The sequence below is a fragment of the Pecten maximus genome, chromosome 9 (genome assembly GCF_902652985.1).
Source record: "Pecten maximus chromosome 9, xPecMax1.1, whole genome shotgun sequence".
Taxonomy (NCBI): Eukaryota; Metazoa; Mollusca; class Bivalvia; order Pectinida; family Pectinidae; genus Pecten; species Pecten maximus.
Window position 1 is genome coordinate 11,687,750 of NC_047023.1, and position 15,794 is coordinate 11,703,543.

A 15,794-nucleotide genomic window follows, 5' to 3' on the forward strand; every position below is an offset into this window, starting at 1 on the left:
CTATACTAACTGGGACGTTTGTTCTCTATCGGGACAACTGTATGGCTATACTTAGTGGGACATTTACAAAGTCGATATTGATCTAGTAATATATATATATATACCTGGCGTTTATGTACAAACTTAAGATATTTTTAGCTGACAGGTTAATTGATAAAATGTAAATGTACAATGTATATGTACTTCCAATTTTAATCAGAATGAGAATGATAGAATGCTATGATTAATTGATATACATTTCATATTTATAAATGATGAGTTGGGTAATTGTGCACGGTACCAAAGGTGGATGTAATAAGAGTATAAACAATTTGTTGATAAAGGGTTTCTCTAATATTTTTTCTCTCAAAACGACAGCGCATAGATGATGATTGATCGCCTGTCTTGTTTGAAATGTATAATAAGAATACTTTGTGCAACATCCCGTTCGATGAAAACGACGAATTCCTTTAATTTGATTTCTAAAGGCAATAAATCACGTACATGTCATCGAATAGTATACGTTAGGAAATTAGTTTGAAAACATATGCATAATAATGACGTCCGGATGAGATAGTGATATGAAGTTAAAGTTCGTAATTTAACGAGAAAGAAAGTCACGTAAACAAGGTAGATACCATTAGATCGGAACAGAAAATGTCCCCGAACGAGACGAGAATTTGTGCGATAAGACTCTGAGATGCGTACAGTCTATCTTAAGTCATTTCCGAGAGGAAGCAGAGCAGTGTTTTGAGTATATGGATAGAAAACATTGACCATTACAGCACAATTTTGAAATTACTGATTTATTATAACTGTTACGAAATGCGCTTAATTAAGTTAAATTTTACCGCATTATGCATAAGAGGACCCTGTGGAAAATTAGCTTTGCTCAACAGGTTTTTAATCCTCAGTAAATAAAGTTTATTGTATTTTTTTATAATAACGAAAACTATTGTTTATATACAGTTAACTCTTAGCGGACTACATCATTTATATGTTAGACACCGATAAAACGGCATTTTCATGATCTAGGACTTATTGATATTTTAGTGGAACTATTCACGTATTTTTGTACTCAACAAACAGGATGAGGGCTCGTACATGTACAAAATGTACAAAATATCATTTCCTCATTTAGACATGACGTCATCTTGTAGTATGGAACGAGTACATTTTCGTTTAGATTAATCAGGAAATGTTCGCCATTGTTTTATAAACCTTTTTACAGATTTTGGAAGTGGGATCCGTAATTGCAAGCAAAATATTTAATAAAAGATTTCAATTTCACTCAACAAGTCAATCTGCTATTTGGTTGCTATCAGAATTGAACAGAATTTGGTTTTGATTTACAACAAACCCTATGAAATATAAATTTATCAAGTTCTAAATCTGAAGTTTAACTTTATAGACCCAACACTCCACAGAAAACCCTGTAGGTATGTTTGTGGATCGATTGGTTACAGGAGATATTTATGTCATCATTAAGTTAAAAAAGAGACATTTTGAGCTTAGGTTCAATATTCTCTCCGACATTTATTGATATAATATCAAATAAAAAATGAAAATTCTCTACAGTGAGTTACGGAGATGTAGCTCAGGGGCTCAAACATCCGCTGTAAAATCTATAACTTCTTGATGCACGCCTACATCTTGGAACATGGCCGGTTTTATTATTGTCTATCATGAATCCCCGAGTCACTGATCATGATGGAGAAGAATGAAAGTCACATGCAATTCATAACGGAGAACCCGGAAGATATTACCATAAAAAGATTATCCATAAACCGTACAGAAATGACAAGGAAACACGCAAATATATCCCCAGTTCTTTACTTTAATACAGACCCAACTTGTCATCAGTTTTATGTCGGTTTATTTTTTTTTATTTATTCATTTTTTTTTTATATATATATATAATTTTACCGTTTTCGCTATAGATGACTACGAAAGCCTATTAGGGTCATTTTGAAATGTAAAATTAAAAAATATATCTCGTTAAAACGCGATAATTATCTCGTTAAAACGCATTAGTTATCTCGTTAAAACATGTTAGTTATTGCGTCTTAACGAGATAAAATCATACTTACGCATTTTAATAATATAGTTAACGCGTTTTAACGAGATAAATAACGCGTTTTAACGAAATAATTATCGCATTTTAACGGGATAACATCATACTTACGGGTTTTAATGATATAGTTATTGCGTTTTAACGAGATAAATAACGCGTTTTAACGAGATAATTATCGCATTTTAACGAGATAACTAACGCGTTTTACATGTAACGAGATAACTAACGCCTTTTTACGAGATAACTAACGCCTTTTACGAGATAACTAACGCCTTTTTACGAGATAACTAACGCCTTTTTACGAGATAACTATTACGAGATAACTAACGCCTTTTTACGAGATAACTAACGCCTTTTTACGAGATAACTAACGCCTTTTTACGAGATAACTAACGCCTTTTTACGAGATAACTATTACGAGATAACTAACGCCTTTTTACGAGATAACTAACGCCTTTTTACGAGATAACTAACGCCTTTTTACGAGATAACTAACGCCTTTTTACGAGATAACTAACGCCTTTTTACGAGATAACTAACGCCTTTTTACGAGATAACTAACGCCTTTTTACGAGATAACTAACGCCTTTTTACGAGATAACTATTACGAGATAACTAACGCCTTTTTACGAGATAACTAACGCCTTTTTACGAGATAACTAACGCCTTTTTACGAGATAACTATCGCCTTTTTACGAGATAACTAACGCCTTTTTACGAGATAACTATTACGAGATAACTAACGCCTTTTTACGAGATAACTAACGCCTTTTTACGAGATAACTAACGCCTTTTTACGAGATAACTAACGCTTTTTTACGAGATAACTAACGCCTTTTTACGAGATAACTAACGCCTTTTTACGAGATAACTAACGCCTTTTTACGAGATAACTAACGCCTTTTTACGAGATAACTATTACGAGATAACTAACATACTTACGCGTTTTAATAATATAGTTATCGCGTTTTAACGAGATAAATAACGCGTTTTAACGAGATAAATAACGCCTTTTAACGAGATAAATAACGTGTTTTAACGGGATAACTAATGCGTTTTAACGGGATAACTAACGCGTTTTAACGAGATAATTATCGCGTTTTATCAGATACATAGTTTTATTTTGCTTTTCAAAATGAACCGAATAGGCTTTCGTAGATGATGGAGAAAATTTGACTGCAGTTTATTTTTCTTGTTTTGCAGAATATGCAAATACATCAACTAATAAAACATTTATAGACTTCGGACTGTTTTATATTCTAACTATTTCCGACAGGAAATGGTTTAAGTTAGTTGCTAATTCTATAAAATATATAGAGCACAAAACTCTGGAAGAAAATGTATATAGACACAGCTCCAGGGCTTACAGTATTGCATATATGCAATCCATTGGCTAATTAAGATTTCATTCTACTAGCAAGCGAGACGGATAACCTAATTCTATAATATGTTGTATAACATGTTGGAAGATTTGTTTAAAGATGAAAGTGATTTGACGCGACTGTTTAATATGTGACGACATCCAAGCTGTTACACAATTTGTTTAAGTGGGATTTGTGGATGGTACTGACTAAGGTGTTCTTCCATCTTACCGCCTCAGCAATCAAACTAGGCTGGGTTCCTCGCTTCGACCTTGTCAAATAACGGGGAAACTCATTACACTTTCAACAAGGCTGAAGGCAAAGCAAACATTGGAGCAGTCTCGGAATTCCCTCTCTTTCGATGGCTAGTCAACACATTGACAAGGAACCATAACGCTGTCTAATTCAGGGCCAAGCTAACAAGGAAAGTTAAACAATATTACAAACACGATTTACTACTTACATTCGCTGTGACAGTATAATTCAGAAACTGAAAGCATTGACCTAGTTAATACTGAGTGGATGTATCAGAAAGAAGAACCCAGATAGCCAATCGAGTTATTATATTCTTTCTAGATAGGCAATCGAGTTATTATAGAGCGTCTTTTCCATAACTTGGACTATGATCAGTTCTAAAGCATAACTGTCTGAACATTTGTATAATATATTGTTATTACTCTTGAAAACAAAATTTTCAAGGACACAGTTCGTACTATAGCAACCTATGGAAAATGTAAAAAAAAAAAAAAAAATTAAATTAAATTAAAAAAATCTCAAAGATTTGGTTTCGTTCGGTTCGTTTAAAGTCCTATTCATCCGGTTCGTTTAAAGTCCTATTAACGCAATCGTGTCAACTACTCTCGGTCTTGCATGGAGGCATGATACGAATCAAATGTTACGTAATTCACGTCTTCAAAAGGAGCCATTCGTCTATTTTCGCTGTGACCTAGTAAAGCCGGGTTTGAGCGTTGGGATGGTAAATCTAATGAACGTAATGTCCTGAAAAGACGAGAACTGTTCACTTGTTTGTCTCTTTGAGTTTGTTCACGTGTTCCATAATATCGACTATTCTCCATTTCCAAAATTCGCTGGCACACTTATTTCAGTAGTCTAGCAATCAGTGTCTTTGTCAACACAATGCGTCTGTCGTTACAAAAGATCCACTGTCATCTACGTCTGGCCGTATAGTATTAGCGTTGGAACATTTCCTTATTGGTTAAGACACTAGTTTAAGCCCTCGTGTAAAATTTCCACAGACTTCTTTTGTTGATGTTGTAAGGCGATACTCTACCTAATACATATACCCGTACAGATACATTAAACAATAGCTGAACATGTTGGTATTGAAAAGAAATCATTATTGTGAGAACACAACAAGTCAATCACGCCTGAATGTCAGTATGTATTCTTCTAATGATTCCAAAATATTGGTTATCGAACTTATTTGATATCCTTGATATTGTCAAAGTATGTTTTACTGTCAGTCTTAATCTAACACAACATCTGTAAGTTTTTCAGTTTACCTATTGTTAAAACAAAATATAAATACATATAATATATCATTTGTATAGCTATTATAATTGAAATTGTTCCATACAATATACAGTGGTTGATTTATTTATTAAAATCTGTGCAATGGATGCTATTTTTCTAGGAGCTTTGACATCTCTGGGTCATACCCTCTTGTGTAAATTGTACATTAAGTCTCTGTAGCAATCGTGAAATGAACGTTCATTGATAAATACATCTACAGGACCAATCAAATATCATAACCTAAGTTTCCGTCTATTTAGTTACACCGAAAAAAAAACGAAAAAAAAAAAAATTTCCCACTCCAAAATTTCAATATGAACATATCTAATAACATAAATCGTGTCCAAAGAGTCGGTGTCCTGCCGCATACCGACTAAATAAAGGCGACAATGACGTGAAATGCAACACCGATCATATACACTGTATATATATATATGCTATTCAAGCCGCATTCAGTCGTTTTAAACGTTTCTGAGAAGCCGAGTGCTATCGAGTGATTACATACAAGGACACACTGGTGACGCTGTAGTTGACACTTGTCTAATCAGTCCGCCTACGGGACATGCTTTGATATTTGGCACGTACGTTTCACATATATTGTGGTGTGAATGGTGTCTTGTACATTTGCCAGTAGCTGAAGTTACATAGTAGCTACTGTGTAGGACAGCTATTGGTGTTTTTGTGTTGGTATACATGTATAGCAAATGTATTATTGAATGCTGATCTTATATGTTGCTCATACAATTACATATGTAACTGCAATATACCAGTAGGGAATCCTCAGCAGGGAATCTGGGGTTCTACTTGATCACAACAAGGCAGGTGGAATCTCGACAGTTACATTGCAATGACTTTTCCCCAACCTAGATTAGTCGCCAAATCCGAAGGCCATATCGCCATATCTTCAGTGTGCGCACAACGTAATGACTTCCGTTGACTGTATTAGTGGACGGATCCATACCCCTCTCATTTATCACGTCGTTTGGCCAGTAATTAAGATAGGTGATCGGTCATGGACTTCATAAGACAGTATACACACGCCAAAGACCCTTAACGACATGGTTACTGACTAAATGAGGATTTATGTCCGATCACGAGATGTAATGTATACGGAAATCGATAAAATTAGTGTATTATATCTGTGTGATCGTCATAACACCAACATTTTCAAGGGATAGCAATGATTTCAAATAAAGAAAATACAAGATTAGAAATGAACTATTTTAATTTTATTTCAATATATTGTCAAAATATGTTTTGTTGGTTTTCCTTGTTATAGTTTTTTTTTATTGTGTGTGAATGTGTGTATTTTGTTCTTTTTTTTCTTTTTTTTTTTTAATGGCAAAGTCTGTTTAAGTGTTAACTTTGACGTTTCAAAGCCTTTTTGTATTTAGCTGTTGTAATTGGTAATGTTTCGTTTTTGTCTGTATTCAAATCTCATACTTTCGTCTTTTGCTCAATGACAAGCTCTATCATTCTAAAAACTTAAATATTAATTTCAATTACTTATAGGCCCTATGTGTAATTATTGAAGATGAATATCAATATATCCATATTAAGCGCTAATAAATCATACATCAATTCTGTACCCGGCTAGTGATTTACATTGTTACGTATTTCACCAAAAAAAATTCTACATAGTATCTATGACGACAACTTGTCCATTCTTTAAGTTGTCAATGAAGTGACGATGCAGGTTAATAAAGACTATATCGAGAACCTAATCAAACGCGCCTGACCCACAGTATGGCCAGTGTCACAAACCTTAAGTATGATGCAGTCACTTTCCGCCCGGTATTCAATTTCGGCACGTGAAATCAATATGGTTTGGATTTACCGGATTGATTACACAAACGCTGTATATTCCAATCTAATTCCTTGCCGTCCGTTATGACGACCTTCTCTTCCTTCTGGCCGCGCTGGAGATCCGCGATTTGTAGCTATTATGACCACCTCTCGGCAAGTCTCACCGGAACTCAACATGTCAATCCAAGGCCTCCTTTAGAATCAGACCTTCCGGGCACCCTACCGGTACACGTGTCAGCGAAATATCCGACACATTCATCTCAGAAATACATGATACATTCGGACGCTTAATTGATATAACTGTTTAAAAATAACTTTGTTGAACCTTATAACAAGAGGACCACATAAAAAAATAATAATAATGATAAAAAAACAAAAAACAGTAAAACAACACTTGTGTTAATATAGTAACGATTTGCCTCTCGAAATGCCTATATAACCATGTGCTAATTTGTTATAGAGGCCTCTATTACTTTAACTATCCGAAAATTACCATAATACCCGAGAACAAGTAAGAAATAACAAATACGCACACGCCCCCTCCACTGCAAGATGGAAAACGTTAACCAAATACAAATCGAAAATCTCGTGGGAGTTCGAAAATTAAGTTATATAATGTATGGAGATCACTTAATTGGACGCCTTCAGCTTATTCAGAATAGCGGATCCTTTCACACATTCGGTGTTATTCGATTATATACAGGACTTTATCTACATTACTTACATATATCTATCTACAGTTACCGATATATGCAGATCGTATGGGGATAGACATATAAACGCTACTAGCGACCCGATAATTGGTTACGGGCTTGGAAATATCCCTATGTGCAAATACCATTAAGATAGTAATACATGAAAAAAGAGGTGTGATTTTTACCAAATATTTATATAACCCTTTATAACGTCTAACTCTCATTAGCCGTGGGATTTTTAATCCTAATTCACGTACATCGTGAACAAATGCTGATTCAAGAAAGATGGCGATTACATGGTAAAATATTCTGTAACTTCATGACATTTCGCTTTATATTTTTCTTGTGCACACTAAACGTCATTCATCGACAGTATGACGTCATGGAATGGTTAAAATCTTGATTAAGACTGTTTGAAATGGATATTAACAGGACTTGTTCCGTGAACGTTGCTTGATAATTGAAATACATCACAGCTATATTTCGGTTGGTGTATTAAAGCTCTAGTTTGTCTGGAGGACCACAACAAATGTGGCCGAAGAGTCAGACTCACTCTGAGTGTCGACTGTCAGTCATTGTGAGAAATGAGTTAACAAAATAATTGAATTCCATAGGTCACTCGCACTCCGTACAATTTAAATGAATTCGAAAGAAGTTTTTCCGTCCTGGATGGATAGGGGCGGGGTAGAAATACTAGACCAATTCATAAGGAATATCGACTGGTTCTGACCAAATGAATGGAAGACTGTAACATGTCGACCCCATCGTGCGTACTCACCGATGTCTGTTAAATTAGAGCATGCAGGTTTTGTTGATCCCCGTATTCTGGTAATCTCTCTGACACGATGTTGTACATCCTCGTTTTCCCATAAAGATAGATGTTGCTGAATCTCGTGTTCTGATAAATTGAGCACGAGTGCTTTACAAATGTATTGTGGAAGTTTTCCTCTTCGCCCTGACATTTTTATTGTGTGACTAATGTTTTGTTCGAGACTATAAACTATCCATATCCTCACAATAATGAATACTAGTGTTTAGTTCTGTACCAGATCGTGACCTAATCCAATTCTCTGAGTTCCAGGGAACTTGAAATTGCACAATATTTCTGTCAACCCAGGTCTGTTCGTGTGTTTGGCACTTTATATACACGTTATGTGACGTTATGGGCAGATAAGAGTTCCCCACCTTTCCTGATTGACAGGGTGGTCTTCTAACTTTCGTTCCCAACTTTATGCTTGTCATTGGGTTGTTTTACGAGGTCTTTCAGACAAGTATCACTTCACATTGCATTGAGTAGCGGAAACATATTCTTACTTTACTTTTCCCCTACGGATACAACTTCCGGTTCGAATGGCGTCTGTCTGGCTCGAATATCATTAATCCGAATCCGAGAGTTGTATCGTCATCATTAGCGATCTAGAGTTACACTACTACAAAGATCTAGGGAAATTTATCATAAACATTTCTTCGAGTTCAATACAATTGCTTATTTCAACTCTTGTTATAACTCTTTATCATTTACAACATTTATTTGATATGCATTTATGAAGAATTTTTTTAAAATATAATCGTCTAATTTACAGAATATTTGTTTTAGCCCATCATTAACGTAATACCGGGACATTTATCATAATCGAAAACTACTGTAGTTACATTTTTGTTACTTTAAACAAACATGATAGCGCCAATAAAAATTAATAAAAAATAAATAAAACAGTCCCTTTAATGAATTGTGTAGAATTACCTTGTTAGGTCGACAAAGGCAATGTTCTATTCTTATATCTAAAGAAATTCTTTAATCTACTCCTATGTGTTTTACTTGTCCACATCTATAGAACATTGACATTATCATCCTTAAGTGAGTTATGTCTTTAATCTATCGGTATTTTACTGTTTTAGTAAAATGTACTAAATCAATCCAGCATCTGTGGTATGTTTTCAATCAGTCCAATTGAATGGTCACTCTCATACATTGTAGCCTGATTTATGCATAGTTGCTGAAAGTCCAACTTGGTAAAATACAGGATGATCGGCTGTATTGCCGTCGTCGAAATGCAAGATATCAATGTTTATTTCACAACTGTAACCTGTTTAACAATCTTATATCTATTAAATATCATTTTTCTTTGCTGGCATAATTGCCTGGGTATCTTTCAATGTACTTAACCAAAAGCAGTTCGAGTTAGACCTCATACTGTCACACGACCAGGCCGTATGTATTACGTAGACAGGATTTCGTAAGTTATACATACGTTGTCGAGCAGATGTCGGCCATTTGTATAATTTAAAGTATTGCTCAATAGGGATAGATAGTCTGGTTTACTTACTTTGTGTAATGGACATAGAACTATATAAAATGTGATTCCCAGCCTGAGCAATACAGCAATGGTTTATATCGACCAGGAAGTAGCTGTGTAAAGGAACATTTAGGCCAGGTTTATATCTTTTTTATGGTCTATAACCGACTGTTAGAAAAGGGTATGAAGCAAAGCTGTCGTGTTAAAATAGATAAAACCTCTATTGTGCATTCCACGTGTTTAACATACAATGTCCATTGGCTGTTCTACGCATGTGCATTTTTCCTCCATGACCTAATATGTAAATTGTTTGTCCAAGCAGTATTTACACATCGCCTTTGACATTATATTGAAGATTTGTTATCACTACCAAATGCCGGCTTTATTTGACTTGTTATGATGGATTAACATAATATGTAAAATTATCTTCCGTCTCGCTGTCACAGCGTATAACTAATCTTAAACAACCATAGATTTACACAGTTGTTTGAGTGTATTTATTGATATTCCTACATTAAAAAGGAGTAATGTTTTTGCATTTTGAAATGGCTATACATATTTATTCAAAAGGTGTTATTAGACCCCTACCGGTGACACCAGAGGACTGTAAGTTTCCTCTCCGTCCGTATTACACATAATGTCAAAGCTTGTCATGCGCTCTAGCGGGTTCATCACTTGAGGGATTTTGATCAAACCCCAAACCATGGATAAGAACCATACTATCACGAACAAGTTCGAGTTGCAGGAATTTTGGGCCAAGGTCACGGTCACTGCTGCTATTTTTATCGGGGACGGTAGGGAATATGTGTTATTAACACTTTAAATTGAATCTAGAACAAGCGGGATATTTATAACCAGTTTAGGTGCTCATTGTTACATATATAATTATTAATGTCTGTACTTCATTCAATATCGACGTGATCAAAGCAAGTATTTCTGTAAATGATTATAAACATTGACCTCTTAAATTTATGTCCTTCGATTTACCTGCGCATGCTTCATCATTCAATTACCATGTCTGCATATTGCCAGGTTGTCTCATGGGCAGTTGGCGATCCGCCTAGTCCGACTACAACAGCCACACATGACATGAAATGAATACATTGCTCTGGTAAATTGAGCACAATCTTTATGAGTACTTATAGGATGTTTTGAATTACTCGTACTGTTACATGTATATAGTGGTTGTGTATTAAGCGCATTATTAAGATTACATTTTGTAAATGATGTATTTCGGAGCCATTTTGTTATGATGAGTTCACGCCTCACCTAATATCGCGACACATCTTAAGTTGTAGTTTTATTACAGTATTACATATCTTGATGGTATACAACACGGCGTACATCATCAAAATCACATCATCAATAGTTTACTTAAAGCTTCAGTCTGGCTAATTGTGAAAGGATACCGGTTGTCAATTTCAATACTTTAGTGATAGTTCTTAACCTTTTGTGTTTTTCAGGATCATGGAGAATACCAGTATGTATGACAACGTGACCTTGCATCTCAACACGACCCAGGACGGTGTCCTCGCTCCAACCGTCTCAGAAATCCTGCAGACGTTTGCTCCGGCAGTTATTCTCGTAGACAGGATTATCTCCCCTATTTGGTATGTGGTTGGACTAATTGGCAACCCTATTTCTGCCTTCGTATGGCTGAATCGACGCATGCGGAAAAACAATTCGTCAGCCATCTACCTGGGGACACTTGCTATCGTGCACACGATATTCCTATTTCTCCATTTCATAATGGAGTTAAATTATGCCTGGGACACGCCCACATACAACAAGCCCGTGATATGTGCTCTATTTAACGTTCTCCTGATTATGCCCCAGTACCTCACACCACTCTTCGTCATGGCGTTCACAGTGGAGCGTTATATCGCGGTGTGTCACCCATTTTCCAAGGAAAAATTCTGTACGGTAACCAGGGCTATTAAAGTGTCCGTCTGTCTGACGACCTTCTCCCTCAGCCTCGCGTCCGTGCAGGCCTATATTTGGGTCTATGTCGAAGAACACCAAAGCTGTGTGTTCGCTCCACACGACGACATCGTTAAGTTCGAAAAGGTGTGGACCATGGTTACGGAAATGCTGCTGTTCTTCATCATCCCGGTGTGTGTGCTTGTATTCAATGTGTGTGTTATCCGTGAAATCAAGCGTATTACTACCTCAGGTCCAGTGAATACTCCACAATCAGGATGCGGAAGTCCCACATCCACTATCACGCTGCTTTCTGTGTCTTTCTATTTTATCTGTACTCTACTTCCGGCGTCTATTGTTTACGCCTTGCAGTCTTTGCTACCACAAGGGAAGTTCCCTTCAACGCTTCAGCAAATGGCTGTGGACCCTGTCTGGCAAAGATATTTCACATACCTTACAATTCGCAAAGTTGTGGAGGAGATTTGTTTATCTAACAATGCTTTATATGGCTACATATACTACATCACAGGTCCACATTTCCGAAAAGTAGTTAATAAAATGTTCGGTATTACAAAATGTAAAAAACTGATGAAAAAATCTTCAACGCAAAGCCCAAAATCGGAATATTCGCTTGTGTCCTCAAATGGCAAGTCACAGTATGATTGCGTTTCTACGCAAATATAAAAAAGCTACCTGTAGAACGCGTGTTTGTAAGAAGGCACTATATGACTCTGTGAATACTGCTACTTTCATATTGTGATTTACTGCAGGCAAATCAGTGTCAACTCGACTGGAATTGAAGACTTCAAGTAACGACGTGTATCAACTGATAACAAAGCAATGGATGTATATACTGTTTTTGATGGTGACAAGCATGTCGCTAGTAGTGACGTCACAGTCAGAGACTAATACAGTTGTGATATGAACTATATATAGTTGTACCTGCAGAGAATGTTTGCCATTTGTAATGTCATGAACTAGATAAGTTTGAAAACAATGCTAAATACCAAACACATGTATATATATTGATGTAGATTATGGTCAGAGCATCGGCTATCATCGGCTATCATCGGCTTGCTGTTGTACATTACTATCTGCTTGTAATAAGAAGCTTCGTTATGCATAACATGTAATTTGAACTTCGTGTTAACATATGTTTGACAGGCTAGCATTTAGAGATATATTCGAGATTTTTAAAGTTTTCCTTACAAAAATGTAGACAGTCATCCTCAAATGAGAAAACAAATAAACACTTAATGCTTCATCCTGTTGTCCAAAACGTACAATTAACTGCTTACAACAACAAAACGTGCAATTAATGTCTGAGAGGGATGCTGAGAGAGTGCGGTACCCGACGATAGAAAACAGAAAAAATAATACGAAATTCAGAAAATGTAGATAGTAATATCCCCCATCACGATTGTCATGTAGATGTAATGACGTCACGAGAGGCATATATACGTCCAAACAAGAGATATTACAAGTGCGCTAACGATTTCCTACTTCTCCGTAAAGTATTTAGTATTATACCATTTGAACCTAAATACGGATTTTCAACTGTAATTTAAGCATTTAACTTCTTTTTTTGGGAAGTTATAGGCCTATAATTGTCACTGGATTGCAGACAAATTGAATAAAGCACGTGATTCTCGCCGGATTGCAGACAAATTTAATCACGCACTGATTAATTTGTCTGCAATCCTGTGAAGAGGACATGACCGTAACTTTCTAAGGAAGGAATTTTAATACTTATATTTCCGTTTTAAATTTACTATTTTGCTATATCCAATCTGTAACAATGTTACCGCATTCTTAAGTCTTCGCGCTGTCAATGATGTGACGTCAAGACTACAGACGACCGTTTCCGGACAAAAAATGCAGTTCGTGAAAATAATGAAAAAAAACTTCAATTTAATTTCAATATTTTAATCAATGAATTCCACCATGAGGATATGCATCGTTATTATATAACAAAACTAGAAAAAATACACTTGATAGATTGACGTCAGATAACTAGACTTAATTAACGAGCATCGTTCTTCAAGAATTACACCAATTTGAAAAATTATAGAATTATGATCTGATAACTTTCGATTTTGTTTGGAAAGGTTAATATACATGTATGGTGACGATGAATATCAAATGGAAGAATCGCATTCAAAGATCTCGTCAGTAACTAGAAAATACAGAAAGTTATTCATGCGTCAGAATTCACAATTTACATAATTCAAAGAAAGCACGTGTTCTTCTAGAATCATTCATCGCTTGAATAATTTAATTAGCATTACGCCGAAATAAAAAGAGGAACTATTGAATGAGAAACTCAACAATCGGGGCTTCAAAATGTCTTAAGGTATTAGATTTCTAAACTCCAAAGCGGGATTCAATTATTTCCTCGGAGAAATATTGACGAACATTAACGCAAGATCAGCCACTTGACTAGCAATCAATGATAATAGAATGGATCAAATAACGAGTATCGGGACACATTTTTTTTTTTTAATTCCCAACTCCTTTTCTTTTATTTTCTATTAAATTCATATATTCAGCGATATATCACCTTATTGAGACTTAGTACACACATATACAAGGATGCTATTTTATAGTGGAATATTAGAAAATACAAAATTAGTACAGCAAAGACGCGATTGTACGTTTGCACATTGGGCATGGCCCTCTCTCTTTCACAGAGTATGCCAAGACGGCGGGGAGAATGACAGTAAAACGTTATACGGACACGAAAGATCAAGACGAGAAGTGTATCCGAACATTGCAAGAACATACGATGGCGAAAGACATAGGGGAGAATGATATTCGAACTTTACATAGACATGCGGTAATGAAAAATCTAGAGGAGATTGATATTTGAACTTTACATGGACACACGGTAATGAAAGATCTAGAGGAGAATGATATTCGAATTTTACATAGACATACGGTAATGAAAGATCTAGAGGAGAATGATATTCGAATTTTACATTGACATACGTTATCGAAAGATCAAGAGAACAACGCTCTTCGTGCATTACCTTGCCAAGAATCGTACTAAAGGAATTATTACAAATAATTAAACAACATTTTATGTACATTGGAGCCGTCTAGTCTATTTTTCTGAGATTTTCGGGGGTTTTCATAATAAAAATCTTTTAAATGCGAAAACAAAGAAATACCGATATGATAATTAAACAATGACTCAAGCTCAAAGTCGAGTATAAGTGACAAAATATAAACATAAATAAAGATTTTCGTGGAGACTTCTGCATGTTTGATATGGTCTATCAGGTCCAAATTTCACGATGACCTTTCTTGAATGAGCTCATTGGCTGCAATTGGTCCATAGGAAATCATAAAGATAATGGTAAGATTGTTTTCCTTAATTGAGGATAAGCTGCTTTTGAACCCACGATAGTATTTGCATATGTTTCAGAAAAATATTCACGCCAGATGAATTTAATGCAAGACATGTATGCTGTTATACATAAACTTTGTCAGGTATAGAACAGAGAAAAGTATTCAACGCAAAGAACAATATTGTATTTATATACATTGATCACATGCCCTTGTTCCTTTGCATAATGTATTTCCTTAACTTGAATCATTCTAAAGGAAAGCATTACAGAACTTAAGGCTCAAAATATTACTGAAGGGTCTCTCCTTGAAATCCGTAAATCTTTCCCATGGACATTTGGTTTAAATTAAGGCAGTTCCTTAAGAGGGGAATATTGATGAAGCTGGCCTCAAAATATTTATAACATGGTAAAAATACTGTAAAATTATTTAGATACCGTGTAGCAGTACAGCGTCACGAACTGATAAACACGAAAAGAAACAAACAGACTGACATAACATAAAAACCACATTAGAGAGTGACTAATTGAGATGCGGCTGACATGGAATCCTGATTCCCTAGAGATTCATACCAAACCTAGTCGACATCCTTAATGATCCTTAACGACTTGACTGATAATGTAAAATAACAAGGGAATAAAACGACATGTAAATGACAAAGCACAGTACAGTATCTTAATAGTGAGATACTTGATTCGATAAATATTTTAATGACATCAGGCGTGCTTACACAGTATCGATAAAGCATTGCAAAGCCCCGGTAAATGTCCCATCAGCGTTC

General features: G+C 35.5%; 1 protein-coding gene across 5 annotated transcripts in view; it reads left to right on the forward strand.

Annotated features, from left to right (window-relative positions):
* Nucleotides 1–12,929, forward strand: part of LOC117334608 (growth hormone secretagogue receptor type 1-like) — a 73,358-nt gene extending 60,429 nt beyond the window's left edge. For all 5 annotated transcript variants that reach the window (XM_033894309.1, XM_033894310.1, XM_033894306.1 and 2 more), the window contains one exon: nt 11,209–12,929. In XM_033894309.1, the coding sequence (XP_033750200.1) occupies nt 11,213–12,349 (1,137 nt within the window). In that variant the 5' untranslated portion in view covers nt 11,209–11,212 and the 3' untranslated portion in view covers nt 12,350–12,929. The remainder of the gene's footprint in view (nt 1–11,208) is intronic.
* The last annotated feature ends 2,865 nt before the right edge of the window (nt 12,930–15,794 follow it).